Here is a 26,994-nt window from a genome sequence, read left to right as displayed (position 1 = left end):
CTAATTTCTGACAGTTATTTGTAAGTGCAGCACTTCTTTTGTGTTTTGGAGGCTGAAAATAATTTAGGCTGCAGTTGTACTTTTGTCTTAAAGGGAAATTACAGTCTTCATGTGTCCTCCTTTCTTCACGATTCCTTCCACCTTGACAAGATCCTCAGTTCCAGACACACTGTAGCATCCTCACAGCATAATACTCCTTTCACTGTGGGGACAGTGGTCTTTGGGTTATACGACTCTCCCTTCTTTCTCCAAACAGAGCTCTAGTTTGTCTCATCTGACCAAAGGACGGTCCTCCAGTATGCATAATCTTTCTCCAGGTTGTCCTTAGCGTACTTCAGTCTGGCTTGAAGGTGTCTCTTCTGCAGAAGTGGAGTTTTTCTGCAACCTTGCAGTCCATTCCTGTGCAGGGCTCTAGTGATTGTCTTCTTTGAGACTACAATTCCTGACTTGGCTAAGTCATTCTTTAGTGTCTTGGAAGTTGTTCTGGGGTCTTTAGACACGTCTCTCACTAGTTTTCTTTCCAGAGTCTTTGAAGTCTTTCGCTTTCTGCCTCCGCCAGGCTTGTTCTGTGCTGTGTGGCTCTCTTTGAATTTCTTGATGATCCTTCTCACTCCAGTTCTTCACATTTGGAAACGCTGTGATAACTTTGTGTATCTTTCGCCTGCTTTGTGAGCATCAGCAATTCTTTTTCTCAAATCTGAACTGATTTCTTTTGTTTTTGGCATGAAGCTTTCTCAATTAACAGCTCAAACCCTTACTGAAGTTTTTATACTGTGTATAAATTGGAAGATAACCCTCAGTTTTAACTTGATTTTACAAGCTTTGAGCATTACAAAGTTAAAGCACATCATTGCACAACAGTGGCTTGTGCTATGGCTCAATAAAGTTCTTAAGGGGGCTAATAATATTGATCATGTTTTTTTTTCCTGAAATAATTCTGTTATTGTGTGCAAATAACAACAATAAGACAACAATAACAACAAGGGATGTGCTGAATCTGAGCTGATCCTAAGGACCAGTATCTGGGATATTTATTTTTTTTTAATTATCAGTATTAACTAAATAAAAAGCTGATCAAAGTCTGATCCTTTCTTCACTGCACTGTATTTTGTGCATCTCAGCTTGCAGCTCTCCTTTACCAGAGCCAGTTCTGCAGTGTGAGCATTTCACAGCATATGCAAGTGAAAATTGTGGTTTTAACACCGTGACTGGGAAAATACACAGATTCACTTCACTCTGACTCTAAAATGCTCTTTCACATTAGCAAAATGTTGATATAGCAGCTTTTCGTCTTTTCAGCCGGAGCTTTCTGTCACTCTCACCAGTTAAAATGACACGAATTGCTGGCGACAGTTCACATCAGCTGTCACCACTTAATGTTAATTCTGTGAGTAACTTGAGGACAGTCCAGTATCAAACCTGTCTGTTGTCGGATTTGTGTGCTCCCTGCAAGCCAGTGTCTGTACTCAACCAAAGACCATTTGTGAGGGAAGAACCACCACTGCTGCTGTACTGCATCACAGTAGTGTCAGAGTCCCATTTTCAAAAAAAAAAATATTTATTTGACAGTTTCAGTTACAAGTTACTTTTAAGATGAAGCTTTATAACAAACTTGGAAATTACAACACATTGTTTAAGATAAAACGTGAGATGTTTAGTAGGAAAAGTCAAAAAACAGTGGCAAAGATAAAACTAGTGCTTTCTAACCTTTTTGGCTTCTGATGTATTACAAAAAGCAGTGTGTATAGTCAGAGCCTATGAGTTGTTCACATTTCCACCAAATGATTTTTCCCTCTAAACTTCTCACTTGGTTTTGTAGAGTAGTAGAGGGAAAGTACTGGTTTGGCCACTAATATTTATGAAGTTTTACTAAAGTAGGATTTTCCATGCATGATCTTTACTTGTAATGTGGGATATTTTACACAGCTGTATTGGTACTTTAAATTAATTAAAGGAGTTGATTATTTCTTCCACCACTGGATAATACTAATAACATAAATATATACGTTTTCTTATTACATCATTTTCCAGTCTTTTCATATCTACCTTTACATACACAGTATGGAGGTCAGTTAAAAGTGCTGCAAAATATGCCAATATTTAGTAACACCTGATTAGGCTGATTAAACCAGAAAGCAAACCTGAAATACATAGACCTGTATGGAAGAACTAGTCTGAACTCTCTCAGCAGTGACCACCTGTCACGTTACATCAACTCAGTGTTTTCCCTACAGCTTTGATGTAATGAGAGAGCACTTGTTTTCTATAAGGTCAATGAAATGTTAATGTCACATCAAGGGTCCCTACGAAGTGATGATAAGGTTTGTGTTGCTGAAATAACCGCAAATGTAAGGCCAAGTTAGTGACGGCCAGAGTCAGGTCTTGTGATGACCATGTACATTCTCAAGTGTCTGAGTTACAGTCCAAGTCATGTACAAGTCTCTGTATTGATTCAGGGTGGCTATTTCTAGAAATTTCACCAATTTACAGTATTTGATGAAAATTATTTAAAATGTTCAATCAACAATCTTCTTTTTTTAAATTTCCAAATGAGAAATTTGCACTTGTCCTGTGTTCTCCTTAGAAAGGGAAAGGGAGAGATGAATATTTTTTTGGTTTCATGATGGTGCCCCCTAGTTTTGCATTAATTATATAATAACAAAAAAAACTTTTCCAGTATCTGTCTACATAGATGGAGATGTTATTTCAACACCAGCCAAACAAATCTTATTTTTAAAGCAAACACAGACATTTGAATGAATGAGCCTTGCTGTCCTTGATTATTTTTCCTGCCTCTTTGCCCTCAGCCTTGCGGTGCTACACAAAACAAGAGCCACAGACTATGAACAACAATCCACATTAGCTTTCCTGCTAATGTCTCCTTCTTATCTAGCTTACATGCAGACGTGAACACACATCTTGTCCTGCACCTCAGGCAACTGAACAGGCCGCCAAACAAACATGCTGCGGGAAAAGTGTCCACAGCTAATGTCAGTAATTAGCTGCTCAGCTGCAGCACATGAAACAGCATGTAAACGTACCTGCAAATTTCACATCGGTCTGGTTGGATGCCGCTGTTGTTCTTACTCTCCAGTATTACTAACAATATGATGTCTTCCAATTTCAAGCAGGTCACAGTGCGAGTTTGCTACAGCCACTGTCAATCAAACACAGGCACAGGCACTCATCTCCATGAAATACACAGACTGGCTGATCTGTAATTAAAGGCAAACTGTGCAGGATTTTCCCCCAAAACAATGCACAGACTCATACAAAAATAATCCCTCTCAACCATCACCCATAACCCACCAGAAGTGTGTGGTGGCACCTGCACCTGCAGAAACCCCACCATCCATGAATACCTTCTTATTTCTTTTTATTACCCTCTTATTTTCAGTGACTGACAAATTCTACACATTCAACCTTTAAGTATGGACCAGGAGTAGTTTTTGTCACAAGTTCCCATAAATATGCTCTCCACATGCTACTGTCATTCACCATCACTGACCCAACTTCATTTCATTTAATATTCCACACCACACTCTCCCTGCCAACAGCTCAGGAAATTAGCTGCTTAATAAGGATGAACACCATAATCAGGTAATAAGAGATGAAACCAGTATCTTTGAGGCATTATAAGAGTGACTAATGCCGACAAATATGTTCCCCATTTATTTGCCATGTGGAGACAAGAGAGGCCAAATAGTGACTTAAAAGCAGCAATGTGGTCTTTTGTTTTTTCAGTTGATTTGACAGCAATTAACCATGGAGGGATGGACCACTGGAAAAACTGCTCAATGGAAATGAGGAGTATAATTACACAACATGTAGACGTATGGGTGGAACTTTTGTGTCTTACAAAGTATATAGCACATTCAAATCAGCCCTATGTTTTGTTACAAATACTCAGTAACACCTACATTATTACAAAATGTTCAAAGCTTTGTCAGTATATAGTTATGCTCACCGATATCTAAGAATAGTACATAGTGTCTTAATCATGTGCCTGAAATATCTAAACTCTGTACTCTAAACAAAGTCCGTGCATTTTTATATGGCATTTAGTGGAAAGAAAAATTGACCTTTTTATACAATAAATGAATCAGTACATCCAGGACCACCTGGGTTTTCTTGACAATATGCAAGCCTGGCATCCCTGTTGTCAGGATGAGGCTTAATATGATGCAGCATGCTGTTATTACATCGACAGTTCAGTTAACAGTTCTTAAAGCTACAATGTCTGGTTTTAATGTTTCTATTTATACATATTAAATAAGAGATATTATGTACATGAGATAGTTTTGTATTTTTTACATCACATCTGTTTTCATTTTCGTAAAGCAAGGCTGTCTGTACTGGATACAGAGACAAAAATTTTAATGAGTCTCATCTGACATTTGGTAAGACAGCAGAAATTGTCCCACAATGTTGGGTGGTCACTAGGGCTGCCGCAGTGATGTAATTTCCCCTTTGCTTGTTTAGATTGGCTCAGCAGCACAGCATGCACTATTACCCCCTGTCTCGAATGCAAGCAAGTCAGGTGCATTTTTCGCTCACACATCTCAACACAGTGCAACATAAACTCTCACCTTAATTCACGCAGCTGTCTGCACCAGCTCCGTGGTATGAAGGTGATCTGAAGCATTTATGAAGATTTCAAGACTATTTTTTCAACAATAAGTGCATAAATGGGAGGGTGGCACCCAGTGAAAAGCCACTGAAAAGATATTTTTGTTCACATTTTGTAACCTAGACAGACTTCTTCTGCATTGGTTATTCATGGGCAAACTGTACATTTAGTGCCATGTGACAACTTTACTACAAAACTTAATCCCACTGCCTTGATAGCCAACACCTGTCTGCTTTGAGCGTAGCCACTGCACTTTTGTCTTTTTGCCCCTTTCTTTCTTGCTTATCCACACCCACTGCATGTACACACGCCATGCTTACGCCACAATCAGATGCATCTTGTTGATGCATATCAAAGGAAAACTGCGCTATGCCCAGAAAGTTTGGCTGCTCCTTTGCTGCTGACAAGCATGACAATGTTATGATGTTTGCAGTCTAGACAAGGGGTTAGAACCATTCTTTTGGTGCAGTAACGTTAAGTGTAAAATTATCTGTGGCTCTCACCTCACTTTATGGCCTGAGCTCGCTAGCGGCTGGGTAGTCATAGTTACACAACGCTGCAAATTAATTCCTGCAGTTTGCCCTTTTTTTTTTCTCACACACCAGTGATGAGGATCACAGACAGAGGCATCCAACTTTCTATAACAACAAAGCTAATGCAGCTGGTACTGCATTATAACCTTTGACAAAAAACAACATGAATAAAGCAAGTTGCCAACATCATACTTACTGCTCTCTTGACTGTCCCTCAATATGGCAACATTAGTCCAACATCGCCTCAGCCACATTATCCTTACACCAAGTCCAGTGAGCTAACCAGAGAGATAAACAGTCAAACAACATTAAACATGGCTAAAGTCACAGCTGCCAAGTTTGAAGTCAGGTCATAGACACCTCACATCAAAGCTTGAACTGTTATTGGCCCTCATATTGCTTGTTGAAGTTTTTGAAGCCTTGGCTGATTCAGTTAATGCATATTGAAGTGAAAAAAGAAGAGTTTACCTTATGAAAAATAGAAAAAAACATGCACATAGCGGCTGTTGTGGTTGCTTGCCATTGTCTGTGGTCAGTAGCATTGTATTTTAAAATTACTGTTGTCCTAGTGGGTGCCTTTCTTCATAATATACTAAAGGAAATTCTAATCTTCTACTTTTCCTTTTCTGTGATATATTTTTGGTGAACTTGATCAACTCTCTGATCACCCAAGAGAAACTGTGGTGATGTCATCATCTACAGACAAATCCTGGAGTGCCTCCACAGGCTGCAAATAATGGAATAGGTCTTTGGAAATTATGACAGCACCCCTTGTGTTTTTGGAAAATTAGATTTTCAGATTCGTTGCTGGAAGTAACATTTGGATGTAAAGTCTAAAATAAAACTTCTTGGAACCCACAGCATCAATCAATAATGTGTCAGTAGACAAACTGAAGACACAAGAAGTATCACCGGATGGTCAGTTCATCAATGCAAGCCTAAATGGTCTGATCTCCAGCAGAGGAGGGGAGTTGTCTTTTTGGTTATTGACTTTCCTGTCCAAAGCAATTAAAATATCACAATGTGATTTTTTGTTTCTTGCTCAGCCAACAAACTTCACATGGCTTCAGTCAGCAGTAACATTAGAAAAAGGCAAAGTGTTTAGTTTAGAGTTGACAAACTGGTCATTTCTGTAATTAAAAATCTCTTTAACTATTAAGAGTCTTCATCAGAAACTAAATGAAATCATTTTCTGTTTGTGTGCTTTCCATCTCTGATTGGTCTTCTTGTATGAAACTGTCTGTCCTCAGTCATAGCCATTGATTCTGTGTAAAGAATTGATTAGATAATGAACCAGGCGAATGCAGAACTTGCAGGCTGTTTTCTCAGTTGTCTGCTGAGCTCTGCCCTAGATAAGAGTAAGAGTCCATTAATATTCAAAATGTGCTGGCAGAAATTAGGGTGCAACAGTCCTGTGAGTCTTATCACACAGCCAGAACTTAAATAGGGACGGACAGACTTCACTGCTATGAACAAAAAAACTATTTCAGTGTAGATTTAATTTTTAAAATAGGCGTGTTTTTAATTTCTTTTATTTTAATTTTTTTTTTTGCCCCTCACATAGAATGTTCTGGCCTTTGAGTGTGTGTGTGTGTGAGCATATACAGTACAATACATAGACATACAATAGATGTGTCTTGGTTGGTTGCCCTGGACACGTGTCCTATTTTTAGGGTCATGATAGTGGAAAGATGGGAACTTGAATCTTTGCAGATCATGAAAACTTTTTTTTTTTTTTTTTATTGCATCTTGAAAAATGTTCCTTTTGAGTGCACCCTGGCAGAGAAGCTCAGCCACTGGAATCCAAATAGTAAACAAGCTCTTGTCACAGCAAAGCAGAAGTGACAGTTTCAACCGAGTGACAGCTTGAAATAAAATGCTCTGCTAACCAATCATGTGACACATGTCACAGACTACTGATTGCAATCTGAATTTTTAATTAAATGTTCCTTGACTTGTTCACCCCTTCCTTTACGCTCATCTTCTTTGTTTTCTCACTCTTTATCTCTGCCTTTATCTTTTCCTGTCCATGCACAAACACATTCTTCTTTTTTCCCCACTGCCCTTCAAGGCCAGGAGTTCTCAAGGACCTGAAGACTATGGGCTCTATCTCCCTCTTCATCTTCTTCATCACTCTTCTTGTGCTTGCCAGACAGGTAAGTCCACACTATAATATTTTGAATTACGTTGTAGTCTGTCTTGTGCTTTGCTCTTACATCAACATCACCATTGCACTCTTTTCTTTTTTCACCATCCATTTGCTGATTTATTACCTACTGTACATTCTTGATCAAAGTTGTTTATTTTGTCCTGTTTTCTCTTAGTTTGGAGTGGCAACATTTCTGTGTCTTTGTTGCCGCTAACTTAAAGGAGAAATCTGTAATATATTTACTGTAGTTTATCATAAAATGTTCATGATATGCCATCAGACATAGGAAACATGCGAGTAAACATTCCCTTCTCTGATAACAATGCTACAGCCGCGGTTCCTCCTTTGAAATTTCTATTCCGCTCTGGAATAACTGTTTTAATTTGCCCATTTCATGTTAATTAGAGTTCAGATTAATGCCACATGTTCATTGAATGAGTTAATGTCTGTTAATGACTCATCAGAAATAATTAATAAGCTTTTATAACAGTTAAATTGAGCTATATGTTAATGAAGTCTGGCAGGCAATAAGACACGGAGCAACTCAGCTCCTGAGTGTTAGAGGATTCCAAGATCCCATGGTCTCTGTAATAAGATACCATTGAATACAATTGAGTTTACTGCCCACTGTCATGGGTCAGTCAGCTATTATTTTAGTTAGTTGGTATTTTTCGTCTTCGCTACTTGTTCTAGCTTAAGATATTTCATGTAAGTGGAGACCAAATTGAAATCCACACACTACTGTTATTGTCTCCTTCTAAATATATACAGTATATACACCTTTATTACTTTTTCCCCTTGGAGGGAAATGGCTGCTCCTTTTGGATGGAAATCAATTCTGCAGGGCCGATAACCTCAGTGGGGACAGTTTATTTTTTTAAACATTCCTGTGTCTTTGTCGCTGCTAATTTAAGGCCAGTTCACACCTAAATATCCAGTTCCTGAATCAAATCTATACACACAAACCTCAGACAAACCAGAAATTGTAAACACAAGTCATGTGGTGGAAATGTGGTTGGATTATCGGTCATATAGTCGGCGGATAAAAAGTCAATAAATTTCACTCTTCATCGTTTGTCTTGGAGCACAGCCAGGTTCTGTTCATGCCGGTGTTGATCTGGAGCGCATATCAGCAGACTTTTGAGGATTGCAAATATGAACATCTTTTAAGACAGCAGGTGTTAAATAATTTAATAGTGTAGGCTCAATTCATACTGAGTTCAGCTTTGTCCTCTTCCAGTCCACATTTTGTAGCAAACATGCTACCAGTGGACCAGTCACCAAAACCAATGATCAACCACTTTAGTCACATATACAATGCTATGCCTCTGTGATTTGTTGAAATTGTGTTTACACCAGAAATGAACTGCTCCCTAGTACACTTGACAGAGATCTGAGACCACCTGTTTGAGTTGAGCCAGAGAGTGGTTGTTTGGTCCTTAACAATGTTTGAGTCTGTTCACACCAACCCAAACAAACTGCACCAAGGGGGAAAATAGTTTGAATGATGGTTTGGTTCGAGAGGAATAACTGAGCTGGTGTGAACTGCTCTTAGTCTGTTGGCCTGTGAAAAGTGTAGATTCCATTTTGGGAAGCTCATGCTGTATCATCTACATACCTCTTATATCCTTCCTGTGGAGGTATTCTACAGTCCCATGGTCTCTTTAACCCTAAATGGTCTCCCACGCTTGTACACGGCTTAGTCTGATGTACTGCCCAGCCTTGCCAGAAGCAATACAGCTGCATTGTGTGCCGCATGCATGAAAAGGGCACATTCATCCAATGTCCCAACCTGATTCTCAGGGTATAGCTCAGAGTGCATATGAGAAAACAGCTTATCTCTCTCTATATATGGTATATATACACCTTTATTACCTTAGAGCTTGGTGTGGCTGCCCCTATCCATCTTCTAGATGGAATAAACTCTGCCGTCCCTACTGAGTTTATCAACTGTGCAAATCTTTTGGGCTGCTGTGCCACACTGTGCAAAATGGGTATCATGAGACCCGTTTGTCTGGCCTCCCATCAGCCACTCTGGCCAATGATTTACATCAACACATCTGAAATTACTCAAGTGGAGCTTTACTAGCCAGGAGAAGCAGGGACCAGAGCCTGATTATTCTGGAGAGTTACTGTATGTGCTTCATAGTCCAGCTATTTTGGGGTTATGCTACACTGCAGGGTACTGTACTCTGGTGTGATCCAAAACTGGGACACTTCTTTGCTCTGGAGCTACAGTACAGTCTAAGCTACTAACATCAACTGCATGTATTTAAAGTAACAGTAATCAACCCAGTTTAAGACTCTCTACATTTTGATTACACAGATATTTACAATTGCTTTGTTATTTGCAATTGCAATTAATTTTGTTACCTGCATGTACAAAATATAGCACATGCAGTAAGTATTTGTGCATGCATAGGTTATTTTCATGGTTTGGAACAGACTTGGATGTAGGGTTAAATCGCAGCACTCTGTCAGAGAGAGAAGGAATGGGCAGAGTAATATTTCTGTTTTTATATTAGAGCTTATCACTAAATAGGATGCAGCTGATCCTCTGGGCACAACTGTGTACTGAAATAACAGGCTGGCTGCTACACACTTTTTTCACCCCTCCAGGGACTGAACTGTGTCCACAAAAAGCATACTGACTACATGAGTGGTTTTACAGGTGTGAGCAAAAGCACCACATTTTACTGCTTTCGCTGACACCAAACCTGCAAATTAATAAACTGGACATTTCAAGTGTGGTAACATTGCAGTGAAACTTTTTTGGCATAACAGAACACTGAACATAGGTTTTTATGTATTATTTAGTGTGATTTATAGAAAAAAGATTATTTTCCACAGTTGTTGACACACCATTGGGAGCTTCTGTTTCTGTGCTTGAGGCCTTGTGTGTCACAAAAATGTGGAAAATATGATAATATGCTACCTGTGTATTATAAGTGCTGCTGGATTTGGATGAAGAGCCACAAATATAGACATGAATATTAAGCAGAGGCAGTCTGATTGGATAATAAATGTATTTTGCAGAAGACAAATTACTGATGTCCTCAGCTCAATGAAAAAGCGCCAGGTGTGAGTGTCTGTGCAGCAAAAATAACAGATGCCATTTATTAATATCTGCTCAGTGTCACACACACTGCTCACTCTGATGTGTTTACATGCACACTTTGTTTTTGTACCACACCCCACTTTTTTCGGTCTCTGTAACAACTAATTATATTTCTAATATCAAATCATACCACTTTCTCTGCTTGATTGTTTTTCTGTCAGATCACCTTACAAACGTGTCTCCTTGGTTGATGCATCCTCTTTATCAGATTAGTTTGGTGTATAACGCTCAGGAACAGCCTTAAATAAAGTCATCATCATAGAGCACCTGAACGCTTCATACGATAAGGAAGAAAATGAAATTTAAAGATATTGCATTCCATGATTGGCTGGAACTCTTCGTGTTAGTGTCAGAGAGGGGAGAGACCCTCCCCCTAAAAAAGGGCTTGACACTATGCTACTTGCCTTTCGATGTTCCAAACTTTCTTCTCGAGCCTACCTGCCTTCACTGGCAGTCTCAGCAGGCACCAGTGACTCGGCCGCCCGATGGACCTGCAGGACCTGTACAAACACACTGCAGCTAAGCTCAAGATCCAATGGCCTGAGGTCCAGGTGGAGGTGGCAAGGTCCCGTTACAATGGGAAGAGGCTGCCTAAAGTGAAAAAGTCAGGAAAGCAGCTCCTGCCCATCCTCTGAGAGCTACTGGAGGAATTTTCTTTCTCTTGGCATGACAAACCTGGCTGGCAGCCCTGTGCTTTACTCTGAGGGAATGGAGAGCCATGACCTCTGCAGCATTCCCTAAGTGGAGCCTGTGGTGGCGGCACACCCCCACCCAAAGAAGTCCCTGTTGTCACTGGGTCCCACGTTCCCATCCAGAGCAGACTGGTTTCAGTCCAGTCTGACAGAAAAGGCATACCAGGCGGCTGCACTGCTGGTTGGGGCCCTAAATGCTACATCCCTCCTGGTGGCGTACCAAGTCAAGTTGGGGGAGAAGATGGCGGTTTCACCTGATCCTGTGCTGTGGGATGAAATGTGCATCATCACTGATAACTTTCTACAAATATGTAGTCCTCCCTTTTGGTCTCTTTCTGAGCCCAGACCACCCTCCTTGCTCATTTCATAGTCAGGAAGAGGTGGGTGTTTTTGAATGACAAGTAGTGCGAGCCATTTTTTAAGGCGAGGGTCTCTCCCCTCTCTGTCACTGACACACAGTTCCAGCCAATCCTGGCTTCTGACGAGGTCATGCCAAGGGCGTTCCCAATGTGAGACATTCACTCATGCTACTCAGATAACTAAGGTTTCTGTTGATGGAAGTTTGAGTTTTTGCACGTGTGACAAAACTGACCCTTCCTAAGTGCCATCCCTTTTGAAACCACTTAGGGAGGCAATGACGACATCGACATATCAAACATAGATGCTGCATTGATTACTTCAGCTTGTTGCTCAGTTACATCAACATCACTGCCACATTGGACAGAGTGAGACTGACCTGTGAACAAATACACATAAATGTAAACGGGGGAGCTGCATTTTTGTAGATAAAAAGCACCATAATATTTTTTTCTCATCCGATTTCATAGTCGTGTTATATCCAAGGGTTTATGATTGACATGGAGTAAGGGGCGGGGGGGGCTTTTTTGATTTTTGTTTTTCTAACTTAGATAACATAGATCCTGAACTTTTGAATATAACAGGTCAAGTCAGTCTTGCCCTGTCAAATATAGCGGCAACTTTGATGTACCTATATATATATATCTATGTGCAAGTTTTTGAAGATGGTTAAAATATGTTGCCGGAAGATTTGTAAAAGTGACATGTAGTCGCGTCTTAAGATAGTTAATGTTAGCAAAGCACTAGCCAGCTAAATGGATAATCTACATCAATTGTAAGCAAGCTAGTTACATTAGAAAAAGAATAGCTAACTAGCTAGCTAACATATCAGTCAATTGTTAGCTAATTGTTGCATTACCGCCCAGCACTGTACACCAGTTACAAAGCTTGTTCGACTGTTATTGGAGCACAAAGCAAAGGGGCAGAACTTTGCAAGGGTCAGTTGTAACATGTTTTTTTCAATGTCACATTTACTTGTCTGTTTTTGACTCCACGCTTGTAACTGTTTTCCTGTTTTTCTCTGTGACTTGATGGAAGCAAGCTGTACAGCTGTACCTTCAGTCTCTTCACCTCTGTGTCCTCTTGTAACAGAATGAATATTACTGTAGGTTAGACTTTCTGTGGAAGAACAAGTTCAAGAAGGAGTGTGAGGAGATTGAAACGATGGAGAACCTTAACCGGGTTTTGCTGGAGAATGTCCTGCCTGCGCACGTTGCAGAACATTTCCTGGCACGCAATTGGAAGAATGAGGTAGGCATTTATTGTGTTTACTTTTATTACATCGTGTAAGTTCTGGTCTGAGAAATGGCTGCAGGATGTTTTGTGGTTTCAAAGAGGTCTTGCAGTACCAGTGGCATTATGCCAAGATCCATTACATTTATTCATTAGCTCTGATGAGGCATTGCAAAAGCAGCTTACCTCAAAGATCTATGTTACACATCAATATATTAAATCTGAATTATGTACATATTTTATTCCTTTGCTGTTAGTTATGTTGATGTTTAATCTACTTAAAAAGCAGTATGGATATAAATAGTATAAGACATAGATTAGATATTTCAGATTTCAGTGTGGCTTTATGTTTAGGTAATAAAATGTAGAATTCAAGAGGTGATATAGAATCTAAATCCAAAACCAGAATGTACAATAGAGTTTTAAAGTTGTAAAAAGTACAATAAAAAAGTGTTTTTTGGTGAGTGGAGAGGATTGTAAATTGAGTCACTGGCTGTTTGAGATACTCAGTGCTAAAATTCAGGAGGTAATTTGTTCAACATCATAACTTTTTAAACGGAACAGGGTCTTGTAATGTAGTATTAAAATGATGAATTACCGCTAATAATGACGAAACATTGGGAGAAACGGTCCAGGTGAATTTGCTGACTCGCCTGTAAGATTTTCTCCTTCATCAATCTGAATCACTTTTAAATCCACTGAATGCTTCCTTCAGTGTGAAACTGTGAGGAGTAAGATTTTACAAATTAGGAAGTTTAGAGGATGTAGTTTCTTAGAGGTCATGGGACTTTAAATATGAGTGCTGCTTGTGCTGCAAAAAAAAAAAAAAAAATCTCTGACTGAAGAGTCAGCAAATGACATTACTCCTCCTGCACTTGAACAGGATCCAGGAGCAAGTTTTGCTGGCCTAATGGATTTTAGAGTCACTTTTATCTGGATGATGGTTTGTGTGTCTGGTTTATCACTTGGCTTTCGCCTGCCTCTGTGGTCCTACTGTCAAGTATTTTTAAGCTTAAATATACACAGAAAACTCTAACATGACCATAATTATCTTGACATAATAATCAGAATCTTGTCATCTGCATCTCATCCTGTGGTTGATCAGTTGTTTAACTGACGTCTGTATTTTGTCTCCCTCTTTTTGTCTTGCAGGATCTGTACCACCAGTCATATGACCTGGTGTGCGTCATGTTTGCCTCCATCCCAGACTTTAAAGAGTTCTACACTGAATCTGACGTCAACAAAGAAGGATTAGAGTGCCTCAGGCTGCTCAATGAAATCATTGCTGATTTTGATGAGGTAAATAGCCCTCACTTGTGCATCCTTCACAACATCCCACACGGGCACCATGAATGCTAGAAACAAAGCAGAACATCCTTTCAAGCACAGTAGTATGTGTCTCATGTGCAAGCTTTTACCTCTTATAATGGTGTCTGATATCAAGTCAGTTTGTCCCTGGAGTGGGGATGTGTGGCCGTAAAAATCATAAAAACACATAATATCACAAATCAAAAAGCGCACAAGGCAATTAAATACAAAATGAGACATGAGTGCTACGAAAATTAAAGCAAAACAATATTTAACAAGCATGGCTGGTGGTCAGTGATTGGTTTACTGTTGGAGTTTAGGAGTGAAATGGCCGCAGATATGAGGGAGTGTTCATATCTGCTTGTTTTGACTAGTGGGTATTTAAAGAGGGAACCCTGAGGCAAGGTCTAAAACTCAGACAGGATGGATTCTGCTTTCTTTAACACCAGTTTGATTTATAAATCGGACAGACTTCCCTGTTGAGTACCCGTGATGCCGCTGAAAACCATGATTCATTGGCAGGCAGAGGGGAGGAAAAATAAAGGAGAGAACAGTAATGTTTGTTACAAATTCATCCACTGCATGTGGATGTGCATGCAATCCAAAAAATGACTGCAAGAGCTATCACTTCTGCCATAAAATGTCTCATTTGTTTTAGCTGCTGTGTGGATTGTGTTTGTTTTTGTGGGTTTAGCTGCTTTCCAAACCTAAATTCAGCGGAGTGGAAAAGATCAAGACCATTGGCAGCACTTACATGGCTGCTACTGGGCTGAATGCATCACCTGGGCCCGAGTACACATCACAGGTGGGTTCATCACATCCACATTAAAATCAAGTGTTTTTGTGAAGAAATTCTGAAGCATCTTCTCTCACAACTTGGCACGAAAATATCAAATCACATTTAATCTGAAATGAATGTGTTACTGGTTCCTAGGAGCATGACAGGCAGTACATGCACATAGGGACCATGGTGGAGTTTGCATTCGCCTTGGTGGGGAAGCTGGATGTTATCAACAAACACTCCTTCAATGACTTCAAACTCAGAGTTGGTGAGTGACAAATGAAAGCTACAGTTAAAGGCCCAGTGTGTAAGATTAATGGCCAGGACACATGGGACACAGACATGGTGCGACACGAAAGCCGCAGCATGCCTGCAGCAGTGCGCGTCCATTATAATCAGCTAAAGCTGCTCTACTGACCGGCTCATCTCTATTGTTGTGTGGCTTGTTTATTTTTTTTTCTCTCTACATGCAGCTGCAGAAGTATGTATTTTTTTTTTTTCCCTGTTTTCAAAAAGGTTAAATAACTGGAGGCAGAGCAACTTGTATATTGCACACTAAAGTAAATCAGTCAGTTCAGTGTGTGTCCATGATCCTGCAGTTAAAATGATGTAGTTAGTTAATTCAGTATGAGCTCACATTGTCTACATTTCCAAACCCTGCATAACCAACTGCATTATTATGAAGTGTCCTACTTCAAATCCCCTCAGAAAACACAGTTGGCAAACAACCACATGCTACAAAGATGGTGTTCAGTGTAGCTCTGCCTAAGTGACGCGTTGCATCAGTGTCCCATCTATGTTTGCTGTTACAGGGATTTATTGGCAGAATATGACAGAAATGGAATATAATATTCATAAGAATGTTTTCATTACGGTATAATGACCTCAAAATAAGGATCTTTGCATTTTTTTTTAGCTTAGAATGAGCCGCTAGTATCTACAGAGGGCTAAGGTCCTTGCCCATGGAGTCCGCCACGAGTTTTGTGGCCAGTGTAGTTTCTCCTACATGTTTGGAAGAGGAGGGTGAGACGAGTTGTTTATATTTTGCAAGGCCACCACTAGATGCCACTAAATCCTACACACTGGTCCTTTAAAAACAAATTGCTGTGAAAGCAAGTTCAATATTCTTTTTTTTCCTACTAAAACCTTCTTGCTCATAGTTAAACAGCAGTTTGTCTGTTGTTTAGCTGCTGGTTAGTCGATGTTATCTGATCACATGGTGAGAATGGAAATGCTCCAAATACAGGGTGTCCACAAAGTCTCTTTACAATTTAAAAAATGTATTACAAAAGCAATTGATGAGATATGTTCTATGTACTCAGTGGTTATCAAAGTTTTGAATCACATTCATGCTTCATGCATGAAGCAAAAGATCACTGATGCCATTGCCACCATTGATGAGGCTGTGCTACAGCGAACATGGCGAGAAATTGAGTACCGTCTTGATGTGGTTCATGCAGCTAATGGTGCACATATAGAGGTGTATTAAATGAGGCAAAAAACTTCAATATCTACTTTTCATTTTGTAATAATTTTCACAGTTGTGTCTATTCATTTGCTTTTGTAATAAATTTGTTAAATTGTAAAGAGACTTTATGGACACCCTCTATAATAGAATTCTGCAGTGGCAAAGCAACTTGTTGTCTATTAAACTGAAATCCAGCATATAATGAGATGAAATATGAGAGCACAACAATATCTCTGATGCTGGGTGAGAGCTGCAACCATTACAGGTTTTTGTAAATAAAAAGGTTACTTAAAATAATTGGCTTGAATATAGACTAACTGCATGCTCTGTTGATGTTATGTACTGACATGGACATGTAGCTCTTATTCTTTTTTAGAGCAGCAGTATGCTGTGAGAGTGATTTCATTATCTCGATAGAAACAGAGATGCTTAGATGTGTGAATGACAAGAAAATAAAACTCATGTTTGCAGCAGGAAATAGGTATAGTCATGGCAACATAATAGCAGAGTGAGAGACTGACTAAAGAGCAGAGGGAGAATTGAAGAGGAAAGCAGGTCCCAGCTCCCAGCATGCAGTAAGAGTCAGAGTTCGATGCCTTCAACCTGTCTGTGAAGATCGCAGCATGGGATGCTCCATTAACTCAGCAGTGTGCGTGTGTGCTACTGTACATCCCTGCTGCTTCCAGACGGGCCTAAAACGCTCCATCAGAGAGGGATACAAGTCCTCCCCCACTGGGACTGGACAAAACCATCGGCCATGTGCCTGAGTGTGTGCTGCCTGCCTGCGCACACTCGTGTAGATTGCAATTTCCAGCAATCTGGAAATTGACTCGGAAGGCAGAGTGGAGAGAGGCCTGGTGTCATCTCATTGCTGTGAAAAGCTCCAGAGTCTGCTTAGCAGAGGTGCTGGGAGTGTTGGGGATTAAGAGTTCAGCTGCATTTAGCTTCCACTTCATCTCATGTTCTGATGAAATCTTGTGAAAAGCTTTGTTTATTCTGAGAGCAGCACGTCTCTTACTCAAGGCCTTTTGGAGCTGCACTCTGGCTGCACTCAATAATTAATCAGTGATATCAAAAATTGATTAATACATTTCCAACAACATTGTTCAAGTATGACATCAGAAACAGAAACATACAACCTTTTTCATAAGATGCTTGCAGTTTCTTGATGTAGTTGTACCTCATTTAAAAAATCTCTTTAAGCACTAAATATTGTCTAAATATGTCCTGTCAACTGTAATTTTCCATTCAGATCAAAGAAGCAATCTAAAAACATATTGAGTGAGTGAATATGGTACAGATATGTGTGAAATGTTCAGTGATTACTTGTTGTCCTTTGGTTCAGGTATTAATCATGGTCCAGTGATAGCTGGAGTCATTGGGGCCCAGAAACCACAGTATGATATCTGGGGGAACACAGTGAATGTAGCGAGCAGAATGGACAGCACTGGAGTCCTGGGAAAAATACAGGTAATTATTAAATGATATGTACAAAGGCCAAGAATGGCAGTTATTTTATCTTAAAGCCGTTATCTCGATCACAAGTTCATCATCATGAGAATACAAAAGCCTGTTTACTTTTATTACTTATGAGAGATCAGAAGTGCAATGTCTGCATGCATAGGTGGCATTCTTACAACTGTAGCAACTGATTCAAGCTGAAAATGTCAGAGTACTCCTGAAAACAAAGGTAATTTTTTGGAGATAATGAAATAATTAACTTGTGATCTCAAGATAATGGCATAGAAAAATAACTGCATGCACTGCCACTAGTTTCTATTAATCCTGAGTCGAAAATAGTTCCCAACAACTGTTTGAAAAATGACAGACATCACAGACTTGTGATCAATTTTTAAAGATTGACAAGTTGGAAAGTAAAAGCCTCGTCTACAGCAGCCGCCATATTGATATGAAACAGAAGAGTAAACACAGGTGTTACCAATTGTACTAATGAAAGTCCTGTTCCATTTAGTGTAGCAGAGCCTGTCCAATGAGCCAAAATGCACAATAGCAGCACCTTGACTCTGTTTGACCTGATTGAAACAGAACCTTAATTAATATCATTGGTAACAGCTGTGTTTACTATTTCATGTTAAAAAGGTCTAATGAGATCACATTGTAGCACATTGCTTTTACCATCTTCTGTGATGCACTGGGGCACAAATCAGCTTTGGGAGTCCCATTCTGTCTCTGTCAAACATCCCGTTGTGTTAAAAGTCGACCATTTATTTCAAAGCAGCAGCACTGCTCCATTTTCATACAGTATGTAGAGATTTTAAATGTCAGTACAGATGTTTTAAAGATAAGTCTTCTTCCCTCTGCTCGTGCTATTTATGAAAGCAAGGAGCGAGGACATCACATCACCCCAACATCATGTGACATCTTCAAATCTTACATTCCCACCCTGCCTGAGCGCTGATAAGATATAATGGTTTTTCACCTGCATGGCAAGTGGCTGTGGGAATCACTCAGCCTTCAGAGGGCTGTATTACACTTCACAGCCTGTACACATTTGAGAGAGCCACCTGCTTTCAATTGCATTCCAAGATTGCCTGTTGATATTTTATTTAAGATATGCAGAGTTATTCCAAGGTAGCGCACACATATTTCCCATCCTGCATTAATCTTACTGATGTTTCCTAATTTTAAAAAACCTTGAAGTTCTACTTTATTCTCTGTAAGCTGCAGTAATCTGTACTGTACTGTTTATGATTTTCAATTTACAAATTGAATTTTATGCATAAGCTGTTTATGCGTCCTTTATCTTTTACAAGCATTAAAGGGATAGTTCAGATTTTTTAAAATGGGGTTCTGTGAGATGCTTAGTCAGTAATCAGTGTTTTGCAGTTGGCAAGACTCTTCTTTGGAGAACCAGCAACAAAATGGTTAGCTACCTAAAAAAAAAAAAAAATCAATATCGATTTAAGTGTTTGCTATATTGAAAAACTTTTCTGCACTCTACTTTGCCGACAGACAACCTTTTCTGACGAGAAAGTGGCATTATGTAAGCCAAATGTGGCTCTCTCCAAAACTATCAGACTCATTTGGAAAAATCAGCAATTTTACCTCACAGAACATGGGAGTTCCTGGTATACCGCTTCCTTGATCAGTTAGTTTGCTTCTGTTATTGTGTGATTATGCAAGGACATCCAAAAATGATGAGTACAGGGTGCTGGACAGAAATTCAAATGCTAACATTTTCGGGCCCCAGCCCTTCATCATCATCATCATGACTGATGAAGGGCTGGGACCTATATATTGGAGAGAAGGCATACATCTCTATGGTTGATAGCTCCACTGTCTCCAGAACTGTCCCTTTATTCACACAAGCAAATCAAGACAAGCAACTCCTGTGCTCTGTGCTGTGCTAACTGCCATCTCCTATAAGTAATACAGACTTTGGATAATTATTTCAGCCAAACCATCTTCAGAAAATCCAAACTATCCTTTTAATGGTAGTAATAAGAAAAATACAGTGAAAGTTTACTTAAAGCCTTCTTCTGCTTAAATACAGAGATCTGGAGATGCAGAGCAGTATATTAACAATACATGATTTTGTTACTTATGCGGGTCAGCCTGGTATCCTGGAAATGTATTCCTTTGGAACGCTTAATATTTTTGCCAGCAGGAATTTAATTCAGTCTTGCAAGATAAGTAAAATCGACATTACCCGTCTGGTTCTCGCTGTAGGTGACGGAGGAGACGAGTCGCATCCTTCTCACCCTGGGCTACATGTGCTCTTGTAGAGGCATCATCAACGTCAAGGGCAAAGGAGAGCTCAAGACCTACTTTGTGCACACAGAGATGACCCGCTCACTGTCCCAAGGGAATGTAATGCCGTAAAACTGGTTGAGAATTTGCTGAATTCACACAGGCACAGACGTTCATTGCAGATAGAGGAGATTTAGTCTTCTCATTGCTGTTCTAACAGAAATAATGTATGTGGAATGCGGGAATTGGATCTGATTTTAATGTCGCATTGCAAGTTAACTATGCCACAGCTGTAGTATACATTTTGTCACTTATGTAACTGTAAGTGTAGCGTGTACAGCAAATAGGCAATAACCCCTGAAATATATTAGAAGACTCTGAAATGTCTAAATTAGTATTCTGACTGTGTTCTGGGAGGCTTGTTGCTGTTCAAAGTCTCTTTTCAACCAGGTCCATCAAAAACAGAATCTATAATTCTGTTCATTTTACAGGACACAGTATATTTTGGATGTCAAATGTTGTGCAGTAAGAAGTAGAGAAAGAGCGTGGCAACAATTTTCACATGAATGTTTCTTTAAGAAAGACAATAATTTCAGAGTGAACAATGGTAATACAAAAAAAACATGCTGGTGTTGTGGATATAAGGATATTTGTGTGCCCCCAACTTGACCAAACTTTTACAAAATGATACAAAACATTACAGAAGAATAAGCTGATGTTAAAACGAAATTAAAGGGCAAATGTTACAAGGGAAAACTGCATGACCACTGTTGCAAAAAGGGAAGCTGGTCCTTTGAAAAAACACAGCCAGCCAACAAGGAGACACACATATGTGTACATAACTCCATCAACCTTGTTAGAAGCACGAAGTCTTGGATGTATTTTACAGGTGGTCCATACATGGAGAAGCATAAAAAAAAGTATGAATATATTGTGATATTCATGCAGGGCAAAGTTTCCCACAGCAATCTCTACACATAAATCATCTTACCTTTATTGACCATTTAGACAAAACTAAATTTATTATAAAGTCTTAATGGCATGGGTCAGATTTGTCAATACCTGCTGAAAACAGATAATCAGGTAAATGATGCTGTTCAGAAAAGACTTAGGTTTGAGTGGCACTACTGGATAAGAAAATTTAAAAGATGATTTTAATGTGAAGATTTTAATTTGGGAAACCCATGCCTGATCTGTGTACAGGGTAGCTTTAGAGTGCGTATGGTACGGTGGTTTTGTAACAAAAGAAAATACTACCAAAAAAGTGTTTTGATGTTTTGATGCCATTGTTTTTTGTAAAAACTTCATTAAAATTTCTATGTATTTCAGTTCTACTGAGTGTTATTATTCTTAAAAAATGGCCAGTTCACAGCACATTAACATGAGAGCAGAACTGTAACCTCACAGCAATCAAATAGGTTGATGATGTCAGCTCCAACTTGAATTAGTCCTTTTTGGTTCAATGTGCTTTTGTCACTAGAGTGTGGTACTGTGCATGCTTGACATTGGGTAAAACCCCTTGAGAGCAGATGAACAGATACAATATGTCTAGATATATCAGGGCCAAAATTGAATCATTCAGTGAGGCAGCACAGTTTGAGTCATGTCTGCTTTAAAACTGCAGTTTCCATTTTAGAAGAGCAAAACTTAAATCAAATCCCAGTTTTAAAATAAACCTCACAAACAGATACAACCAGGATGGACACACACTCAAGATGATGACTAGATGATTATCGACCCAACTAATGTGAATAGAAAGCTCTTTTTATCATTGAGCATTATATGTGTGATGTAATTGGAAAAAAAAAAAAACTATTCAGGGACCCTCTAATTAAAAACTGTCATCTTCATCCTGATCTAAAAATAACGTCTCTTGTGGTAGGTTATACATATCAAACACACAGCAGCCACAGCTAGCTGAAAATGAAATTCTACACATACTGAAATTACAGAAGAATCTGAATAACACAGGCATGTATATCTGACCTTCAGTCAGTGCACCTCAGCTATCTTTGTTCCACCTTTGACCTTAAGCCATTTGTTGCACAGTAATAACGTTTGCCACTCTGAACTAGATTATACTATATAAGAATGACTCTAAGGGATCACCATTCATGTGCTTTACCATTCTACATGGATCTATTCAAGTGACATAGTGACGCTTCCAGAGTTTTTGTTCCATTGTCTGGAACCGGATGTTTCACTCTGTCGCAAGTTTTCACACTGTGGTGGGAAAAAAGAAAAATTGTAACCATGGTAACAGCTGTTTACCCTGCATACTCTCTATAACACTGGGCGCGTGACTGATGGAAGTTAATAATAGCTAACCTTCTGCCAGATTTGTGTCAGTGTTTCTCAACATGTAGCGATCATTTGACGTCACAGAGGAGCGCGACGCCCCGCAGGATCCAGTAATCTGGAGGTTGTGAAGTCTTCAGGTCTACAGCTGCGATGTAATTCATGTCTGTCCTAACTGGCTTCTTGTAGATCGGACAGGAGTAGAGGCGGGAATCCTTCACACCTGCAAACCGGAAAAGTAGAAGTGTCACAATATGTAGTGAAAACTGATAGGAAACAGGGCATCAGCTGGCAAAATTATCTCTTAATCAAGGTTATAATTAAACAGCTTTATACCCAGAATTATTTCAAGTCAATAAAATATTTCAATCAGTGTGGAGATGCCACTGGGACACCCCACTGAGTTTAACAAAACATCTGTTTTTAAGTTAGTCTGCTCAAATCAGGGCTGGGTTGCACAGTTGCTGGGTTAAAATAGCTTAAAAAAAGATTAAAATTAAACCTGTCTTTGAACCTCAGTTTATCAGTTTGAACTTGTCTTCATGCTGTATTCAACTCAATATAGGTCAAAAAGCATTTGGAACTGGGTTGTATCATTTGGCCAAATTGCTTCATAAATTCAGCCAAAAAGTTTTTCTCAAAGGAGGAGAAATTAGAGTAAGGTAACCAGGCTAACTAACTTTGTAGCTGGCTAGCAAACAACAACACTTACAAGGTCCCGACAGCATGCATTTGTTTTTTTTAATTTGGGTAAGCAAGCAACTCCATATTCATTAAACTCTGTTTAATTTCAGTTTACTATTGGCTAAAAACTCAATGTGGTTTGCTAAGCTAAGCAGAGATTAGTGCTTAACTGTGCAACAGAGCTTGATTTTAAATCTGGATTTACTCATTTTAAAACTAGTTTTGCTCAACTCTGATTAGAACTAAAGAACTAAATTAATCTTTGTTGGTGCAAAACAGTCCATGTGTTTATCTCCCTCTACTGCCACACCCTAGGATTTTAGGCAGCCAGCTCTGTGGCTGGTTACTTGTTAGCCTGTCAGGGACAACATGCTGGAGTGCTTCTTGAGTGTTCTTCAACAGCCCCCCAGCAGCACAAAAACCAACAATCCTTTTCACAAGTAAACAAACAGCCCTTGTCAGTCAGTCTTCAGAGAGCATAAACACAGGGAAGGGGCTAATCTCTTTGATGAGAGTCAGAATTAAGTAGAGGGGGTTTCTAGACTCTTAGATGTACACACACACGTCTCACACAAACTCATAGATGCTCTTGCAACCACTTGTGTACAGCAGCTTCCCTCCACCGGTCTCTTTTACGCTGCCACACACACGCTCAGACCCAGCAGGCAGCCTTCTTGTGGGAAGAGCTGGGAGGGGACATGGTGTAAACAAACTGCATTACGCGTATCATTGGATCATTAATTCATTTCCCAGGCAGCCTTGCTCGCAGGCGTCCACTGGGGCCTGTCTCTCTGCTGCCTGCCTGAATATAGTCTGGTCTTATCCAGAACAAACACTGTGCCACATACTGCTGGTAATCTGTTCGCAGACAAAATAAATAGCACTTAGTCTGCTTGACATTTAAATGTTACATCCATCCATTCTGAGTGATTGTGTGGGATGCAAATGTTGAGGAGGAGACAAGATTGAGACTGAGACACAAAGACTAGAAAGATCGATCCTAATAAGAAAAGAGTGATTGTAAAAAGATTGTATTAGCTACAGTAAATGGTGGCCAGCATGCCTCCAGTTTGGAGAAGCAGAGAGGGGCAGTAGCATGGAAGCAATGAACTGTCTTTTTCTTTTTTTTTCCAAGGACCTTTATTAAAGGTATGCTATATTTAGAATATTTTCACTGCTTTACTTTGCCATCAGACAGCCTTTTGACTGGAAAGTGCCATTATATAAGCCAAATATTGTTCTTTCCCAACCAACTAAATTCCATAGGCGAAATCAATCATTTTACCTCGCAGAAGACGGCAGTTGTTGGTCTACCAGCGCCTCTATCTATTAGTTTGTTTTTGTTATTTTGTGACTTTGGTGAATTTGAACTATCCTTTTAAATCACAGATGTCACACAATAACACAAACAAACTAATATATCAAGATCAGTGGTATACCAGCAATTTCTATGTTCTGCGAGGTAAAATTACGACATTGTCTATGGAGTTTGGTTGGTTTGGAAAGAGCAATATTTGTCTTATATAACAACAGTTTCCCATCAGAAAGCCTTTTCTGATGGGAAACTGTAAAGCAATGAAAATATTCTAAATATGTACTCTTCAACTCATGTTGATTTGTTATGTTTTTCTGCTGACCTCGTCCACAGTAGTTCGTTGTTTTGCCCCTCTTTGCTTCTCCAAAGTGGGAGCTTGTAGACTAGCATCTACTATAGCTAATACACCGACAATCAATAAGTACTACATACAAGCCCACATTAGATAATGTGAACCATCCCTTTAAGTGTTGCATTGTCAGAGTATGGTCATGTATCTCAAACATGAAATCTCACCATTATTCTCAGCGTACATTCTGATCACTGGCATCATCTCGAAGAGGACTTTGGGTTTGGAGTCGACAAGTTTACAGCTGCGACGGTCCCAGCCAGCTCCCTCCAGGTAGAGGCCGTAGACGTACACCCCCTCTGTGGGGGGCTGGGTGATGTCATCCTTCATCCACCTGGTTACCTCATTGCACAGCACCATGCGGTCCAGGGCCCAACCCTTGTTGGCTCGAGTGATTTCCTACAAGTGCAGGGACAAATCCACCGTGACGTGGGCGGTGTGACACAGCAGTACATGTGAATAACAGAGCTGACCATTTGGCAATTGTTTACCCACAGAAGAAAAAAATCAATTTTTGATGATAGGGCCGTAATAGAGGTACAATAAAAAAGCACTGCAGGGCAGAGAAGTGCACTCCATCAATGGCGTTGTTTTGCGAGATGCTGTGCCAACACAAAGAAAATAAATCCAATATGACTCAAAAAGAGCAAAGAGTGAGAGCAGAGTGTACAATGAATAAATGAAATGTGAGTATTGTATCCCCTCAGTCATTTTATCCTCATTCTGAGGGAGGAAAAAACTGACAAAAACCTTATTGGGAAAAATTGAACAGATAGGGACTCATAACAAATGACAAGGACAGACAGACGAAATGTGACGCCACTGACCCAACAAAAGCTGCAGCATCTCTCCTGAGGAGGCAGCACACAAGCTCAGTGAGAGAAAATGACAGCTAGATTTGGGAACTAACACAGGCAGTCCAACAAATCCCTGCTCAGTAAAATACAGACATCTGCATCAACTGTGTTTTCTCTCTCTGAGCATGCAACTGGGATTTTTCTATAGAGTGGAATAAATAAGAAGGCCGTCAGACATGCAAACCTGACACCAATGCCAAATGATTTCCTATTCCTACTTAAATTCAAAAGTAAATTGATTTGTTGACCCTGAAAAATTCAGCCCTCAAGTCTCTATCTCTGCTCATTTAATCGTTAGGTTATACAATAACCACGCATCATATTTGGATCAGGACCAAATTCAGTTAAAAAATATTCAATGACTCATGGCCACCAATCATCAAGAAAATGAAAAGCTTTTAAAGATGTTTTACTGAGGCAGAGACCCTGACCGTTGCTGGTATTTTCTTATTTCTCATAATCTCGCTATTATCAGAGCGTTTTTTTGGCGTCAGCCCTTGGGTAGTAGTGTGCAGCCCCAAGACAATACAGTGCGCAGGTTTGGAGATCAGAACTCTATAAAAATGTAGTGACCAACAGTTTCATCGCTGTCTCTATCTCTGTCCTGTGCTCTCTGTTAACTGTAAATGAATAGACTCGCCTACACACACAGGCAGAACAGACTGAGGCAACAGAATGAAGGATCACTTTCATTGCATTAACAAAAAAATCCAGCACTGGTGTGGGTGTGTTTATTAGTGCATTTCAACATAACCGCTTTGAAATAATCAGTAAATAACGTTTTGTTTCTCTGATTCACTGCTTTGTTTTCGCTAGCACAGCTCTCTCACTTCACTCACTCTCTACCTCTCTCAACCAATGCTGCTGCTGCTGCTTTCTCTCTCTCGTTTGTTAAGCCCAGGAGGTCAGGTCATCTCTTAATGCTGTGTTTACAAACAGCAAATGAGGAATATATATTCTACCTTTAATTAAATGCCTGTTTTAGGAAGGGTAACATAATCACTTTGTCCTGATTTTTAACAAAAATCCTGACATTTTAGACCTTTTAAACTTTGTAAATGAAAAGGCTCATCGGGTTCACCAAAACCACCCCAAGATTTACTTAAATGGGGCAGACTGGTTTTATTTGTTTCGTCAAAATTTTAAAGGATGTTGCATTCCTACAGCATACATTGTTGAATGTAGTTTAGGTCCTCTTGTACAAAAGGACAGCTCAGAAGAGATTTTCATTGGGAAATCTGTGAGAAATGCAAATGTGCAAGCTGAGCCTCAAGGTGAAAGAAAATACAGTATAAATATATCATAGCATATAAATTGTTAATTACAGAATGCATTGTCTCTCTCTTTTTTCATTTAATTTTCATTTAAATCTAGATACCGCTGAATGTTATAATATATAATGTAGATAGATAATTATAAGAAATAATAATGACCCCTAACAACAGGGCTCAGATCTGGATCAAGTAGGGTTAAACATTCAGATTGCGTCCCTCTGTACTATTCACCCCCCC

At 39.5% G+C, this 26,994-nt stretch overlaps 2 protein-coding genes across 5 annotated transcripts in view; one reads left to right on the top strand and one right to left on the bottom strand.

Annotated features, from left to right (window-relative positions):
* Positions 1-21,308, top strand: part of adcy2a (adenylate cyclase 2a) — an 80,831-nt gene extending 59,523 nt beyond the window's left edge. Inside the window, exons 19-25 of the mRNA XM_084726270.1 lie at positions 7,235-7,319; positions 12,572-12,730; positions 13,865-14,011; positions 14,715-14,825; positions 14,955-15,069; positions 17,615-17,739; positions 19,960-21,308. Coding sequence (XP_084582396.1) covers positions 7,235-7,319; positions 12,572-12,730; positions 13,865-14,011; positions 14,715-14,825; positions 14,955-15,069; positions 17,615-17,739; positions 19,960-20,112 — 895 coding nt within the window. The 3' untranslated portion in view covers positions 20,113-21,308. The remainder of the gene's footprint in view (positions 1-7,234; positions 7,320-12,571; positions 12,731-13,864; positions 14,012-14,714; positions 14,826-14,954; positions 15,070-17,614; positions 17,740-19,959) is intronic.
* The window catches only part of dnah5 (dynein, axonemal, heavy chain 5), a 119,291-nt gene continuing 112,832 nt past the window's right edge, over positions 20,536-26,994 (bottom strand). For 3 of the 4 annotated variants that reach the window (XM_084726266.1, XM_084726268.1, XM_084726269.1), the window contains 2 exons: positions 24,794-25,025; positions 20,536-22,501 (listed from right to left, as the gene is read on the bottom strand). In XM_084726266.1, coding sequence (XP_084582392.1) covers positions 22,350-22,501; positions 24,794-25,025 — 384 coding nt within the window. In that variant the 3' untranslated portion in view covers positions 20,536-22,349. The remainder of the gene's footprint in view (positions 22,502-24,793; positions 25,026-26,994) is intronic. The other variant, XM_084726267.1, reaches the window with a different exon arrangement.

Source organism: Lutjanus erythropterus, chromosome 9 (genome assembly GCF_056507025.1).
Source record: "Lutjanus erythropterus isolate fLutEry1 chromosome 9, fLutEry1.hap2, whole genome shotgun sequence".
Lineage (NCBI taxonomy): Eukaryota > Metazoa > Chordata > Actinopteri > Lutjaniformes > Lutjanidae > Lutjanus > Lutjanus erythropterus.
This window is presented reverse-complemented; position numbering and strand designations above follow the sequence as displayed.